Below are 16,826 nucleotides of genomic sequence, written 5' to 3' on the forward strand. Positions count from 1 at the left end.
CGCAGGAGAGGGAATGTCGGCTGATGATCGCAAATCAAGAAAAAGAACGCCATTAGAAAAAAAAAAGACAAAAATAAAAAAAGAAAAATCATCTATCATTGGCGTACGATCGAGGTATGATTAAAAGCATGCGGTCTTCTCTCTTAAGTGCTGACAAATCAAACAAGTATATTTATTTCTCTGATTTAGATACGATACCTGTATCACTTCCAGGTTGCTCAATTTTGAGCTCCGTTTGAACTCGTGCTCATGAGGTCGCGCTGAATTTAAAACAATTTGCTTCCTGGTCTCATTGTTGATGTTATTCGCCCGTGCTCTCGTGCGTTTCATCCTGATCCGTCGGAAGGCGAGGAATATGATGATCAGGAATATGTTCACTATTACTGCAACGCCAATCCACATTAGCTGCTCCCATGTGATTTTAAAGTGGCTCGATATAATTGGTGTGGAATACGCCGGATTTCCACAGTTTAGTCCGGTCATATTAGGAGGACATATACATCTATAGGTTCCTATTTCGTTCACGCAGGTTCCTCCATTTGTGCAAGGATTGGTATCGCATTCATTAACGTCTGTTTCGCAACGTTCTCCCATGAATCCTTGGCATTTGCATATCGGACCATTATTGCCTTCCTCGCAAACTCCACCGTGAATGCACGGGTTTGGACTGCAATATCTTCCGAATTCGCAGCGTTTCCCACTCAGACTTGGTCCAACACATTCGCAAGTGAAGTCACCTCCCTCTGGTACGACTTTGCAACGACCACCATAGAGACAGGGTGAAGAGGCGCAAGGATCGGTATCAATTTCACAAGCGAGCCCTGCAAATCTGCTGTGACATTGACACTCGTAGTTGTCGCCACCAGAATCTTTACATGTTCCGCCATTCTGACAGGGCTGCGAACCACAGATACCTGGGGGCACTAAAACCGTTGCAGCGTCGCAGCTGAATTCCACATTTGCAAAGCGTTTTAAGACAGCGACACTGCTAGCGCCACTCATATGTAACGGTACCGATACTCTGGCGATTCTGACATCATCCATACATCCTATGAAACCACGTTGAACATCCTCAAAGCCCAAAACTGATGGATGTTGTCTAACTTCAGCACCCAAGTAAAGATCATCAGATTGAAGGTTCAGGATATCGTTGATACCAGGTGCAGATCCATGAGCTACGTGCTTTCCATCAACGGTCAACTTGGCGCTGTTGCTTTCTCGTTCTAGTTGGATCTCGTGCCACTGCCCATCGCTCACGTATACACTGCTCACGCGGACCAATCCTTCTCCGCTGCCCAGATCGAACTTGTATTGAACAACTCCATTCACGACTTCTAGTATATTGTAATCGATCTTGCCAGCTGCATACATCAAGTTTCCGGTCAATTGCACTGTTCTGATCCTCAAAGATAAACTGAGACGATCCTCGATAGTCTGTTTGATGAGGGCTTTATCGATCCTATAACGAGCATAGCTCTTGCCACTAAACGATATGGGGTTTCGTGGAATGTAGCAAGACTCGTCATGGCACTTGGAGATGTCAATATCGCAGGTTTGCCCGGCGAAACCTTCAGGGCATTGACACGAGTACCCTTGGACCGAAGAATCGGGAATGCAGACTTTAAACAGGGGACAAGGATCTCTGGCGCATTCGTTGACGACTACCTCGCAATGATTTCCGGCATATCCTTCTTTGCAACTGCATTCCATCTTGTGTCTGTGTCGCGGCGACACGAAACTCATCACGTCGGTAGCTACAGGTGTTATTTGTGTGATGTCGAGAACAATTTTGTCTTGACAATCTCCATAAACGCAGTATTCTTTGTTACATTTAAATCTAACAATTTCTTCCACGACTAATTTCGTCGATTCTTCGAGTTCTTCGATACGCTGATTTAACGCCTCTCGTATATTTTCAGATCCATAAAAGGTCGGTGATCCCAAAGGTGTGGAGCTCTTCTTCACCGCGAATAGGAGGTCCAGATCGTTGTGAACGGTTTGGCGAATAGTGCGAGATTTAATTAGATTCACTTCGTCTGTAGAAGGTTGGACGCTGATAATAACGATATCCTTTAATCTACAGTTCATCGCGTTGCGCACGGTTCTAATGAATCCCTTACGATGACTTAGTATAAAATCTTCCGGACTGACTTCTCTGAATCTTACAATTACAGAATTCTCCAACATCTTTTCCGTTACCAAATCAACATTTACTTTAACGATAGAATGCGAATGATATTTTCCATCCGTTACGCTGACGTTTATTCTGTATTCGCCAACATCGAGACGCGGAAGGGCAACCAAAGTGCCATCAATTTTGTCAATTTTGAATAGGTCGTTTGGAATAGGAGATGATGGAACCAAACTGTACGAAAGCGTGTCATATTGATCTTGATCCGTTGCGTGAACCCTTCCGATGATTCCACCAGGATACTCGTCCATGTAGGAATTAATAACCACCTCTAGAGGCGTAATTACCGGAGGATACTGGGATTCCTCGATCACTTTGATCACGACCCATGCGTCGGAATAGAGAGGTGGGCTTCCGTTGTCAAAGACGCGTATGTGCAACTCGTATTTATCTTTGACCCTGTTGTTGAATTTGGTAGCAGTTCGTAGTGTGCCGTCCTGCTCTAATCTGAACGCGTCACCCTCGTTCCCGGATCGGAAGTCGAAGGTGTATGGAGCGGCGTTCGGTTCAATATCTGCATCTGTGACCACGAATTGTAATACGGTGTGGCCAAGGGGCTTGTCTTCTTGCACTACCGCGGTATAATTTGAGAGGGAGAACAGCGGCGGGTTGTCATTTGCATCTAGAATCTCGATGTTTACCATCACGAAGCTGGATAGCCTAGGTATGCCGCTGTCACGGGCGTGAACCTCCAACACGTAATTACCGATCTGGAAACATGAAATATCGCGTTGTAGATTGCATTCGAAATGTCTTACAACCGCATTAAGATATATAATGAATGGTGCGTATGATTTATACTGACTTCTTCGCGATCCAATGGTGCGGCGACAGTAATTTGTCCTGTTTTCTCATCGATCGAGAATTGCTTCTGCCTGTCACCTCGTTCGATGTAATAAGACACGTTCCCGTTCTCCTCGCTATCCAAGTCGTTTGCGAATACCTGATACATTAATTATATTATATAATTAGTTTACAGTTAGCGTATAGTTAAGACAATATTTAAGTTATTCGAGACTCATCTCGATTTCTTACTCGATTTCTTTTTATTTTAAAATTTATTTCTAAAAATATTTGTTTATTAAAATTTCTGTTTATTTTGTTATATGTAAAAACTGTACAATAAAAGCAATTATTCAATCAATTGTTTCTTATACATAAGCTGTATATATATATATAAGGCTTACCTGCGTAACTTTTTCTCCAATCTTTGCGTCTTCCCGTATAGAGGCTCTGTATGAAACTTCGCTGAATATCGGCGCGTTGTCATTGCTATCGATCACGGTAATATTCACCGTAGCGTGATTACTCAAAGGCGGAATGCCTCCATCTATAGCCTGGATGGTCAAAAAGTAATCTCTGGCACGTTCGAAATCTAATTGCTCCGCAATGGTAATCACGCCACTACGGGCATCTATCTGGAACTTCTTATGTTCATTTCCGCCAACGATCGAATAGTAAACATCAGCATTGACTCCAGTATCCTTAGACGTTGCAAGAACTCGAGCTACTTCCGTTCCAACTGCATAGATCTCAGGAACTTTTGAGAAATAGACCTTCGACGCGAATTCTGGTGGATTATCATTAATATCCTGCACGTTGACAATTAACGAAGTCACACTCATCAATTGAGGGGTGCCCTGATCAACTGCCTGTATAGTCACGTTGTACATGGCCTTCGTTTCTCTGTCCAGCGGCTTCCCAAGCGTAACGATGCCGCTGTCCGCTGCGATGAGGAAGTGACCATCGGCAGAATCGATGAATTCATATCTGATCTTACGATTAATGCCGATGTCATTGTCCGTGGCGTGTACTTTGGTTACTAAGGTACCGACCTCGACGTCTTCAGGCAGTGTAGCGCTATACGTCTGCATAGTAAATTTCGGTGCGTTATCGTTCAAATCTGAGACCAGAATTTCTAGCTGAGAGGAGCATTCCCAAGATGGTTTGTCTCTATCCTGTACATGCGCTGTGAGCGAATATTTCGCTTGAGTTTCCCGGTCCAGTTGACCGACCGTCTTTAATACGCCTGTCTCTTTGTCCAATGAGAATTTGTCGTTATTGTCGCCGGTTAAATAGAAGCGCAACTTGGCATTCGGTTCGTCGTCGTAATCAGTGGCCAGAACAGTGAGCACGTACGTGCCAGGATGCGATCCCTCAGACAGGATCTCTCGATAACGATACCTCAGGCAATATGGTGGATTATCGTTCACGTCGAGTATTTGTACCGTTACACGCGTCTTGAAGACGTATTTGCCGTCGGTGCCGACTATTTCGAGCTCATAACGATCGATCGTTTCCCGGTCCAGAGCCTTTGCCACGTATACTTCGCCAGTTGATCTAATCTGGAACTGAGATCTCGAATCGCCGGACGTTATGTAGAATTCTATGGGTGTATTTATGTCCGAATCTTTGTCCATAGTGATTAACTTGACCACGACCGTTCCTGGTAGAGCGTCTTCGTTCACCGCTGCTTCGTAACGATCGTCTACGAACGCGGGAGGATTGTCGTTGTAATCCTTTAGCTTTACGTGCACAGAAGTCCTTGCGAAGTGCTTTGGATTTCCATTATCGGTAGCGACCACCTAAACACGACAAAAATATATATTGAATATTATAATAAATTTCTTTCCTTTTATATTTTAATTCTGAAAAATTTTAATTTAAATTTTTAATTTAATTTTATTTTGAAAATTATAAAAGGAAAAGAGATTCTCATCATGTTCAGACTATTCTTTTTATTAAATAATTGACCTACCAAATTCTCTATAGAAAATAATAAAAACTGTCTATGACAAACTTTTAATTTTTAATTAAACGTACTTGAAACTTATATTCCGGTTGCTTTTCCTTATCAAGTAGAACCAGTGTCGATATCCATCCGGTGTACGTATCTACAGTGAAGACATTTGCCAGTTCGCCAATATCTGAGCCAAAGGAATATCGAACCTCTCCGTTGCTACCCAGATCTTCATCGTGCGCGATAATTTTCAAAATTGATGTTCCTTCCTCTATATTCTCCGCCAGACTGATACCATAAGGATTACTTTCGAATTTAGGAGCATGATCATTTTCATCCAACACCTGGAGCGAAATTTCAGCTAGAGCTGTCAATGGAGGACTCGAGTCCGTTTCAGCGAGGACTCCGATCAAATGATTATCCTTCAGTTCTCGATCCAAAGGTTTAACTAAAGTAATTTGTCCATGAGCATCGATCATAAAAAGTGGAGAATCTTCATCTCCAGAAACTATTCTGTATGTGACTGTAGTGTTGGTCACGGTTTTTAGCCTTGTTATAGGCGTTCCAATAGGAGACGCTTCTGATATGAAGAATTTGTCCTCTTTTCGTTCAAACAGAGGTGGAATATCTTGCGGTCCCATTATGTAAATGCTGAGGGGAACGTCAGCGTGATGTGTCGTTGCTCCGCCCTTGTCTTCCGCCCGAATGAAGAGCTCAAATAGTTGATTTTCTAAAATATTAGATAGATAATAATTCAACATGTTGCGGTGATCATTATCGAAGAATTCTTTTATGGTTCGACCAGAAATTTTAATTACAAAAAAATTTCTTACGTTCGGTACAATATTAAAAATGAAGAAATATATCACATAGTACGCCAATGAAAATAAAACGAGCAACAGAATATAGCGCAGAACTTACCCCATGGCATAGCACTCTTCTGAAGGAACAACGCTCCAGTATCAGGATGAATCCCAAATAACGCTTTCGCTTCCGAAGTCTGCAGTTCGTATATCGAATAAACAATCCTCGCAGCATCATCCTCGTCAGCATCCTGAGCTTTCACCTTCAGGAACGGCGTATTAGTAGTCAAATTTCCATGAATGCTGGCTTTGTATTCTCTCAGCAGAAACACGGGCGAATTGTCATTCTCATCTCCAACTTTCACCCTAACAATCACGAAACCTGATCTGCCACCTCCATCAGTAGCCATCACAGGTATTTCATATAACTTCTGCTCTTCTCGATTCAACTTCTTTCTAGTTACGATCTCGCCAGTTTGTCTATTTATGTCAAATATCTCCTTCATCAGATCCGAAGCTATCGTGTAGATCACCGTGCCATATTCCCCGAAATCCTCGTCGGTGGCTATCACACTCGTCACCAATCTGCCAGGCAATTGATTCTCAAAAACTGTCACTTCTACTATAGGGTTTGGGAACGTAGGATTGTGTCTATTAGCAGGCAATATCTCGATCTTGACTCTGGCGAAGCTGGTGTACACGTTGTCCGTGACGGAGACGTTCAGCATGCTGAGTTTCTTCTCGCCAAAGTTTTGCATATTGATCAGCGAAATGATGCCGGTAGATTGGTCGATGTTATACGTTTGTTGCTCGTTACCACCGACTATCGTGTACGTGAGTTTGTCGTCTACGTAGTCCGGGTCACTGGCAGATACCACCGTCACGAACTGACCCCTTTCCGCGTGTTCCGACAACGAGCAAGTGTACGAGGGTTGTTCAAACTTGGGTGGGTTGTCATTCATGTCGATCACCGTCACCCATACGTGGGCTGTGCTCGAGAGACTGGGTACACCGCGATCGATCGCGATCACCGTAAAGTGGTGCGATTCGTGGGTCTCGTGATCCAAAGATCTCTTCAGGAAGATTACACCCTCCTCCGGGTCGATATGGAACAGGTCAGTGCTGTTTTCCGTGTCGTTTTGAATTGCATAGCGAACCTGTTGGTTTATGTCTGAACACAAAAAAGTTCATGGTATTACCGTTTATGGTATTTGGTGATGTTTACATAGGAATGGATGGGTATAATACAAGATAGGAGACACGTGTCACATGTGAACGTAATACGTAAAGAATATGTGTTCTTAGAGTGTATTCATTTTTTGAGCTCATCTCCTGGTATATCGGTGATCTGATTTTTAAAAATCTCGAATTCTTAGTATTTTATCTATGTGTATTTGTGTACATATAATTATATAAATGGAGCATACTACGTTAGCGAAGATTTCTAAAATAAGTATTAATGTATTTATGTTGTTACAAATTACATGAATGTTATAAAGTTTCCAATAATATCATGGCTGGAAAATTATTTATGCCATGTACACGAAAACGAAGCTTAATTAACATTTCCTGTTGATATCATTTATGAACAACTGTTTTACTATGGTAGAAAAACATTTTGTACGAAGAATGTTTTAAGAACTCAAATTGATAAACTACGGTGATTAAGATAATAAACGAAAGTTACAAGTAACAAACATGAAACAGTTCAGGATTTTATGACTTTAATATTTCTCCTTTATCAGTTCAACCAATTAAAGCTTCGTTTCAACTTCTGACATAGTTCTGAGTTACCATGAGCGAATTTCCAAATAAATCACTGGACAAAATCTCTCAACGAGAAACATCAGCTTCTATTTATCCTTTTCTCGTCTTTTTCTCGTCTCATTCTCGTACAATCATGTAACAACTCGGGGTATATTTCATCGCGATAATCCAGCCTCGGTACCCACTAAGAGCATCCTTCACAATAATTACAATAACATTAATCTTGCTCCAACAGGACTGCCTCGCGTTATTTATGAGACATACACAGACAGAGGGAGCGAATTTCCGTTACCTCGACATTAATTGCAAATTTAGCCGGGCCTTCAAGCTTCACGAAGCCAATCCGATCTTTCAATGCGTATCTTGCGATATACACTACTGTCCATAAGTGTAATCTTGTTGGTAAAAATTACGGATTTCGCAAATTTTCGAGTAAAGTTATATAGTCGAATATACAATAATATTGTTAGAGGCTGTCAATATTTTCCAAATTAAGAAATGGATTTAGAAATGTATAAAATATCAGGAGGAATTTATAATTTTAATATTAAATTAATCTGCTCGTAATACGTATCGTAAAACCATATTTATAATTAAGGTATTCGTTTCTGCAATATTACAACCGACCAAAATTATTGAGACAAGATAAAAATTGTTTCATAAAATTATAATGTCCAATGAATATACCAAAGTAAACGCAAGTGTATTACACAATATGCAAATATTATGCAAACTCAAACATTGGTAGATAGAAGAACTAAGAACATTCCACTTCTTGCGCATGATTATATGGACAGCAATATGCATAGCTGAATTTAATAACCGCTTACCGGTGTCGTTATCTCTGGAGCTGACTCTCAACACGGAAGTGCCGAACGGCGCAGCCTCGGAGACCGAGATGTTGTACGAGTCTTGAGTGAATTCGGGCGGGCAATCGTTCACGTCGAGTACCAGGATGCTAACGAGTACCTCCGCGTAGACGCCTGATACGCTGTCCGTCGCGCGGACGGTTAGCTCGTACTGTTTCTTTTGCTCGTAATCCAGCTCGTCCACCACGTAGATTACACCTGATTTATCGAAGAGAAGATTGTAGACCCAAAAGCAGTCTATGCAGCGTAGCGTCCACAAAGCCGAGAAACTTTTCCTTTTTATTCGTGATGCTGACTAATAGCCCGACATTCTTGTGTGTATTTTCTGTTTTTTTTTTTTTTTGTAAATGTGCGCGCGTGTGTGTGTGCCATTTTATACGATATTTTACCAAGGAGCATCTTGAGAAGCAGCATAGTTTATCGATGTGCTTGTACTTAATGCGGAACTTATGCAAATTTTATGTAGAGGTGTCGAAACGTGGTTTAATTATTCGTCTATATGATGGTGACTGGGTAATTCAAGGAGTTGCTCGGTTTCGCGGACACCAAGAAGAGAACATTGGTGAATGCAAGTCACGTGGTAAACACGTTTATACAAGACGCTCGGATACCGTGAATGAATTTGCGGATGCTACCAGAATGTCTGCACCTTCGAACACGACGGCGCGTTGTGCAACTTAACAGGTTGACTCCATTCAACTCGACGTTTTCGATTTTTCTCTCACGAGCGTTTACCGAGCCTTGGAATGTTATAATGGACATATACACTCTTGAGAGTTGCGATATTACGTGACTGCTTCTTGAGATCTTTATAAATTTTCTGACAACTCTGGACATTGTCGAATAAAAAAGTAACTGGACGATATTCTTTATTTCATTATAATAAAGGAGTATGCACTTTTAAAAATATTCAAAATATCTCAAGTATTCTCCAACGTATTTTTTACTTTAGCCAATTCTTCTACCAGTCTTTAATCCTTTGATCTCAATCGGAACATTTGCATCCATAAAATTTGCAAGAATTCTCACTTGCTCGATTAAAATAGATCGAAGGAAGAATAAGAATATGTTATACAAAATGGAAAGCAATTTCTCTACACGTCGTTCTATTCTCGTTGTTTTGCGATCGATCTCAAGAAGCGAACAAGCGAAAAGTGTCACGTATCGTAGTCAACCTGTTACAAACGAGCTGCCTTGTTCCCTTTCTTGCTATTTCCACGCATTGTAGCTCGTTTAAGGTACAAGCACGGTATCTTTCCCAATTCGCACGCGACGTAAGGTGCAGACACGCCATGCGAAGAACAGAGTGAAAGCCGTAAGAGAATTACAGGGGGGCGGGGGGAGAATTAAACGAGAACGAGGGGAAAGGGGGGAGAAAATAGAGAAAAAAAAAATGGTGTGTCGACGATAAGGCAGCGTTGAAACGCGGTTTCGAGATATATCACCGGGCGAATTGCGGCCTCGATGTAACCACGTATCGCGTTTAAAAGCAACATTGTGCTCCAAACCCGTTTTTCACGCAGCTTCGTTGCTTCTGCATGAGATAATGGGACCGGTTGGGTTGAAAACGATGAGTAAAAGTGAGAGCAGAAGTGCAGAGCAGAAGCGTTCTCTACGTCGGACAAGAGGATCAACATGCCGTTAAATTGTTGCATCGTTGCTGAGTCTCGCTTCTTCGCGATGGCTTTTTTTTACTTTTGAGAATGTCGTGCATCGATTGACAAGCGGTTAGAAATTGCGAAGGATGCCGGATATTGTGTAAGTGACGTGCAATCATAGAAGCTGTGTATGGCAAGCGGAAGTTTCGGCCGTCCGATGATATGGGTTCCGGCGTGTTTGAGTTGGGATTCGGAGTTTCCGGTATTTTCAGTTCTTGACACTTAACCGTTCCACGTGTATACTCGAGCGTAATGGTTTCTTCGAGGTCCTTGTGTTTTTGATATCTTTTTTGCAACAATTTAAAAAAAAAAAAGATAGTGCAAAAATGATAGATAATAAAACATATATAAAAGAAGATTTATATTGGATACGTCCGAAAGCGAGTCTTCCAAAAATTTGTATTTAAAAAGTTTCCCAGGTGGTCCTAAAAATTATTGTTTCTTAAAATTCAGTGAATCGATACGATTGCAAGATATAGGTATAGACTATAATTAGACTATAATTTGCAATTTTCTATGTCGTAACGACTCCACCATCGCGACATCCGCTTGAATTACGATCGATACCTCGTATGAAATCCCGATCGGTGTTCGCCGTTATTCTAACTTACTGCATGACGTCGTATGCCGGTCATGAAGTTGGTATTAATCCAGTGCATAGCGACAGGGTGGGGATTTATCGTTCGAAGATCGACGCGAGAAACTGGCGGCCGAAAGAAACTCATTGTTACTGTTTGAGTCGTGCATGAAAATCTTAGAATGAAGAAAGATAGAGAGCAGTGCGGTAGCATGGTATAGTGCAACACAGCAGACCGATAGAACTAGTATTTTTTTATACTCACAAGGACCATTGTTACTGTCGGGGGCTGCGAAACAGGGAGATACAATAACACTTTAATTTCTAATTTAATCAAATAAGCATTCGTAAAGAATATATTATAGGAGAGACGGGTAAAGAAAGGAGAATTAATTTAAAAAAATACTACGATAAAATGTAATGGCGAACGTACGTGTTTCAACGTCGAATAGAATTAACTCGAGAAGTATATATAATTATTTATGATTAATTATATACGAATAAATTAATCATACGATTATAACTGCAGCTTGTGTTACGTGCGATACATTCCAACATCCCCAATTTGCTACTGTTTCACCACTACACCGTGACTTGATTAGAATTTAGTCACCGGATACCATGTATAACGGAACCAACACGTCGTTCGTTAAAGTAGAAAGCGCGGTTGTTGAGTACGAGATTATCGAGGTAACCATTTATATTATATTCAACCTCTTCATTACTGTTTCTATTTGGAAATGCATAAATTCGTTCGTCATACCTTATAACGTTAATAAATAAATACATAAAATAATAAGAAACTGTTCAATTTACTGCGATGAACGATTTAATGTCACGAAATACACGAAATAAAGAAGTTATTTCATCCACTGCAACGATTATTACTCTAACTATGAAAATTAGAAACACGTTTCATAAAGCATGAAGCGAACGTTTTCAGTAATGAAAAGGTCAAAAGTTATTAGAAGTCCCACAGCCGAATTGGAATGACAATCCTTGGGAGATGTTTTATTTGGGACTGGATTTAGGGCGCAACTATTGCCGATCGCGCGTTTATAATTTCGAATGTAACACACGTTCGCCGCTGTCGTGATGCTATTGGATGAAACTTTCGTCGTAAAAAAAAAGAGAAAAAAAAAAAAAAAGAAAGAAAGAGGAAAGTATGGGGCGAAAAGAAAAATCTCATTCGTAGGACATATACCTATATACACTACCATTTGACCGTATCATGTTTCGCATGGAACGATGATGCAAGAAATAAAAATATATACGTGAAAGAGCAGAATCGACAGGACCGAAAACGTGGCAGTTTTTTTTAAATCTTATCGTCGTGTGTTGTTGAAAGCTACATTGTTCGAGTTGCAACTTCATCGTTCCGTGCATGGGCGCTACGCGTTTAATTCAATCTTCGCTTCATCGTTCATCCACGGTTTTGAAAAACTGTTTCGCCGTGCGACCAACGAACGTTCGCTCACCTGTGTTGAAATCCAGAGCGAATTCCTCGAAATCGTTGCCTTTAGTTATACTATATATGAGCTTGCGATTCAACGGTGACTCAGCTTGTATAGACAAAGATAGGGGCGAATGTATCTCGATACTTTCCAGCACGCTGTCCGTATAGAATTGCTTGTCAAACACTGGCATCGACCGATCTATCACCTTCACGTTCACTGGCACCTCGATAGAGCACGGTGTTATGCCTGAAATAAAGTCGAAACCTTGTCGAAAACTATTTAAACGCCAATTAAAATGTAGATGCTGTAAATAGCGAGTTTACCTCCGTCATATGCGGCAATGGTGAGCTGATATTCGCGATTGTGACCCTCCAGATTCTGTTTCAGGGATATCTCGCCCGTTTTCCGGCATACCTTGAATAGCTCTCCGTGACCTTTCTTCAGTTCGTACCTGACTTCTCCATTGTCACCGCTGTCCATATCTACTGCATGTACCTGCAAGCCAAGTGGAATGCTCTATTTATAATTTTGCGTTAGAAGAAGAAAATAACTTAAATTTCGAAATAAGAATATCTTGTACCACCATAGTAAAAGGGAATTAAAATAATAATATAATTTTATAAAACGAATAACGGAAAGGATAGTGGAAACAATACCAAGAAGATTATATTAAGCTAGTCAAGCCCCAGTTATTTCGCCTCTATTCTACGTCCAACATTTTAGATTGTAAAGTAAAAAACAACCGTAATCCACTTGCCTTGGTAATAACGTCGCCCTTCTGCGCGTCTACGGACACAACGGCGTAATAGGGCAAGTTAACAAACATAGGACAGTTGTCGTTAATGTCTAATATAGTGACATTCACGATCACGTGCGCCACTCTTGGCTTCTCTTTGCCCGGCATCTGACTCTTCGCTTCTACTATCAGTTCGTAATGTTCGCAAACCTCCCGGTCGAATCTAATTCCGGTGGTCCGGATCGCGCCGGATGTCGGTCCAATTACGAACATGTCGGTGGGGTTTAGAATGCTGAAGACGATGTGCTCGTTGAGCGCGCTGCCCAAAACGTTCACAACCGCGACCGTCGTGATCCTCGTCGAATTCTCCGGGATCGTACCCTCGTAGACGTCCTTCTGGAACATCAGCCCGGAGTTCTCCGAGTTCTCCACCATCACGTTCACCTGGCAAACGTTCGAATACTTCCCATCGGAGACACGGACCCTTAGCAAATAGCTTTTCTTCATACGTTCCGGATTATAAATTGTGATCACACCGGTCTGGGGGTCTATGTCGAATGTATGCGCTTTGTTTCCATCGATGATGTCGTACCTGAACCGGAACAAAAAGAAAAGGTCGTTGCTACTTCGACAACACACGATGTTCTACCTCGGTAAAGGTGCAAAGGATCGTTAAACCTTCCGTTTTAGCGCCGACGAAAAAAAGAAGAGAGAAAAGAAAGAACAGTGACGCAAGCACCTCTATGCAAATTGGAAGGTTGGTCCCTTCACCAACGGTATACACAAGTGGGCAGTAAGTAATTTTCTTTCTGCGCGCAGGAAAAACGGCCGTGTATCAGAGGGCGATCATACAAATTTCATGCAACAATTATAATAGTAAATGAATGCTAACGAAGCCACGACGCAGTCTGCATAAATATGAATCAGCCTTTTAAAGTGGCCGTAAATACAGAGGCACGCACGTTTTAATGGCGTTATACGTACCTGAGTGGGACACCCTCGGAACTGTCCGGATCTACGGCCCTCACTTGGATCACAGCGACGTTCTTATACGTGGGTAGCAGTACAGTGGCGTTATAGTCGTTTTCGAGGAACTTGGGTGGACAATCGTTTACATCAGTCACTACGATCATGACCTTGGCCGTGGTCTCGGAAGACAATTTCGGTTTCCCTAGATCGGAAACCTTCACATGGAAGGTGAACTTTGGAATGCTTTCGTGATCTAAAACCATTACGGTCCTAATGGCACCTGTGCTCGAATCTATGTGGAAGTACTTTCGAGGTAAATCTTCGACTATGTCGTAGTTCAAAAGAGCGTTCAATTCAGAGTCAGCGTCCTCCGCTTTTATGACCAGTGGGGTGCTAGAATTAGTGAGTACTAAGGAACCAATGCTAGCGCCTTCGCTTATTTCTCCGTTGTATGTAGCTTGCAGGAACCTTGGCGCGTTATCGTTTCGATCCAAAACGTGGACAATTACGTTACAGTGTGCCTTTGCGCTGGCCATGTTAGTCGCCGCCACCGTCAAGTTATAAAACTTGGTCTTTTCATAGTCTAGCTCGTTCTTAATCACGATGATGCCTGTACTGGGGTTCATGAAGAACGTGTCGTCTTTATTGCCTTGAACAATCTCGAACTGCAACGAGGACGTGCTTCTAGCTTCCACGTGTTTCACGTATGTACCCAGTTGTTGGTTCTCATAGATCTCGGCGGATAATTCTTTCTGAATGAACCTAGGCGGAGCGTTGTCAGCCATGGTGACCATCACGTGTACAGGCACCGTGTTGGACAAAGCTGGAGAACCGTGATCCGTAGCCTTCACCAATAATATATATTCAGAGGAGACGCTTAGATCTAGCTCTCGAGCCACGCGAATAACACCTAGATCTGGATCTATCGCGAACATGTTACCTACGTTGCCAGAAGTAATCGAGTAAGTTATTTTTGCGTTATCTCCTCTGTCCCTGTCTATAGCATAAACTTGTACCACGGCAGCGCCAATCGGAGAAGTTTCGTAGACTTTTCCTTGGATGATCTCGCTGATGAATTCTGGAGCATGATCATTGTGATCGTGTACCGTTATTATAACCCTGGCGTAGTTTCGTTTTGCGGGCGTTCCTTGGTCTTTTACCATCACGGTAAGTACGTGTTCTTCGATGGTCTCCCGATCCAGGACTTCGTTCAATGTAACGGCTCCCGTCACGGAATCTACGTGGAAGATTTCCAAGGAAGCTTGATTCTGGGCAGCGTGAAGGCTGTAGAATACTTTCTTGTCTTCGTCTTCGTCGGTTGCATGCAGCTGTAGAATCTTCTCGCCTTTTTCAACGTTTTCTGAAATGTCTACGTGATAAATGTTCTCGGTAAATTCCGGTCGGTGATCATTGATGTCGATCACCGTGACCAGCAGTTGAGTCTCAGCAGTGTGCACGCTATCCGTAACACGGATTGTCAGGTTGTAGAAGTTCTGTGTTTCCCAATCGAGCTTCTTCGCTAGCAGCACGTTTCCGTTGTCCCGACCGATGAAGAATTCATCTCGTTTGTCACCGTCTGCAAGTAAATTCGTGGTTCTCTCGTTCGTTACTTTTGCTTTCACGTTTAGGCGAAGGAATATTACTTAAGACTCTATTCATTGTGTCAGCCATCATTCGATGATGATTACATGAATTTCTGTAGAGTTGTGTTAAAAAGTATTTTTATCACATTTATTTTATTTTTTATATTAGAGTAAAACTGGATAAAATTCAGATTCAGAAGATACATTGTTACGATAACGTTACACACGCTACACAAATACGTGTGAATTTTGAAATATAGCTATGCTAAATGTAGATATTATAAGAAGGATAAAATACAAAGAAAGGCAACAAATTGTTTTATTGTTTCTATTTTAGGATCTTAATAGATCTCTAAGTGTCTTATAATTTTAATGTGACGTAGATGTGTCTCCAACTAGTTTAGCCATTTGGTGGCGCGAAGTTTAACTGTTACCTATGCGATCCAGCTGTGCAACTTTCCAACTTCGATCCTCCCAACTTTGAAAATGTTATTCAGGCCCCGAGCTATTCCGACCACTCGAATGTATTCCAACGAAATCACTCGATATTTCGCCAATTAACAAGATATCGTGACCGACTGAATTCTAACGAGTTTTCAAACTCCGCTAACACGGATACAGCACTCAAATTAATTACCCAGCGATACGAGAAAATAAAATTGCTATCAGTCATAAAATACATATCAAGAATAGATTATTCTTTTATCGTTCAGGGAGATAGATTTAAAAAATTCATTCAATTGTAAATTACTTCCTTTTCTAACTTAATTCTTGTCAACATAGAGATATTAAATATATTTATTTAGAAAAATATTCTGACTACAAAAAAACCAAACAACGATAAAAAAATAAAATTTCATGATCGACTGAAACTTATAACCACCAATACGCTCTACTGCTATTATTTTATTCCATCCAATTTAATTCCATGAATAGAATATGAAATAATTATTCTTCTCAACAATAACGTAAAATAGTAAAACTCACCAACAATATCATACCACAGGGAGTCACCATCTTTGTCCGCGGCTTGAACCAGCGCCACGAGGAAGCCCACTTCGTCGCTCTCTGTAACCTCGACGGTCTGATTGTTCGTCTTGAAGACTGGCGGATTCTCGGATTCCTTCGGAACCTCGACAACTTGCACGGATACCCGTGTTTGATGACTGCGCTGCGGTTCCCCGCTATCGGCGGCCCTTATCTGGCAAACAGAAGCGTGCGCGGCCAAGTTAAGCTCAAACTTAAATTGTATTAAGGGAACGTTGCTTCCCGATCGACCATGAATTATGACTTCTGAACCGACCGCGTTGGATTTACAGGGTGCTTCGTTCGAAATACGCTCGAAACCCTTTGCGGCGAAACGGTTCTACATCGTAGAGTTAATGTTTCTGTTTAATTCTTTGGCTAAGTATTGTTCAATTATTCTACGCGATTCATTGTCCCTTAAGAACGTTTTGACCGATTTTGGAAATTATA

At 41.5% G+C, this 16,826-nt stretch overlaps 1 protein-coding gene across 7 annotated transcripts in view; it reads right to left on the reverse strand.

Moving 5' to 3' along the window:
- The window catches only part of Kug (FAT atypical cadherin kugelei), a 496,927-nt gene that overhangs the window by 5,102 nt on the left and 474,999 nt on the right, over positions 1–16,826 (reverse strand). For 5 of the 7 annotated variants that reach the window (XM_072005751.1, XM_072005781.1, XM_072005770.1 and 2 more), the window contains 12 exons: positions 16,338–16,551; positions 13,783–15,343; positions 12,820–13,390; positions 12,386–12,557; positions 12,084–12,308; positions 10,871–10,894; positions 8,332–8,568; positions 5,853–6,905; positions 5,015–5,661; positions 3,379–4,776; positions 2,997–3,134; positions 199–2,901 (listed from right to left, as the gene is read on the reverse strand). In XM_072005751.1, the coding sequence (XP_071861852.1) occupies positions 199–2,901; positions 2,997–3,134; positions 3,379–4,776; positions 5,015–5,661; positions 5,853–6,905; positions 8,332–8,568; positions 10,871–10,894; positions 12,084–12,308; positions 12,386–12,557; positions 12,820–13,390; positions 13,783–15,343; positions 16,338–16,551 (8,943 nt within the window). The remainder of the gene's footprint in view (positions 1–198; positions 2,902–2,996; positions 3,135–3,378; positions 4,777–5,014; positions 5,662–5,852; positions 6,906–8,331; positions 8,569–10,870; positions 10,895–12,083; positions 12,309–12,385; positions 12,558–12,819; positions 13,391–13,782; positions 15,344–16,337; positions 16,552–16,826) is intronic. The other 2 variants (XM_072005760.1, XM_072005742.1) reach the window with 1 other exon arrangement.

This window comes from Bombus fervidus, chromosome 1 (assembly GCF_041682495.2).
Source record: "Bombus fervidus isolate BK054 chromosome 1, iyBomFerv1, whole genome shotgun sequence".
NCBI lineage: Eukaryota > Metazoa > Arthropoda > Insecta > Hymenoptera > Apidae > Bombus > Bombus fervidus.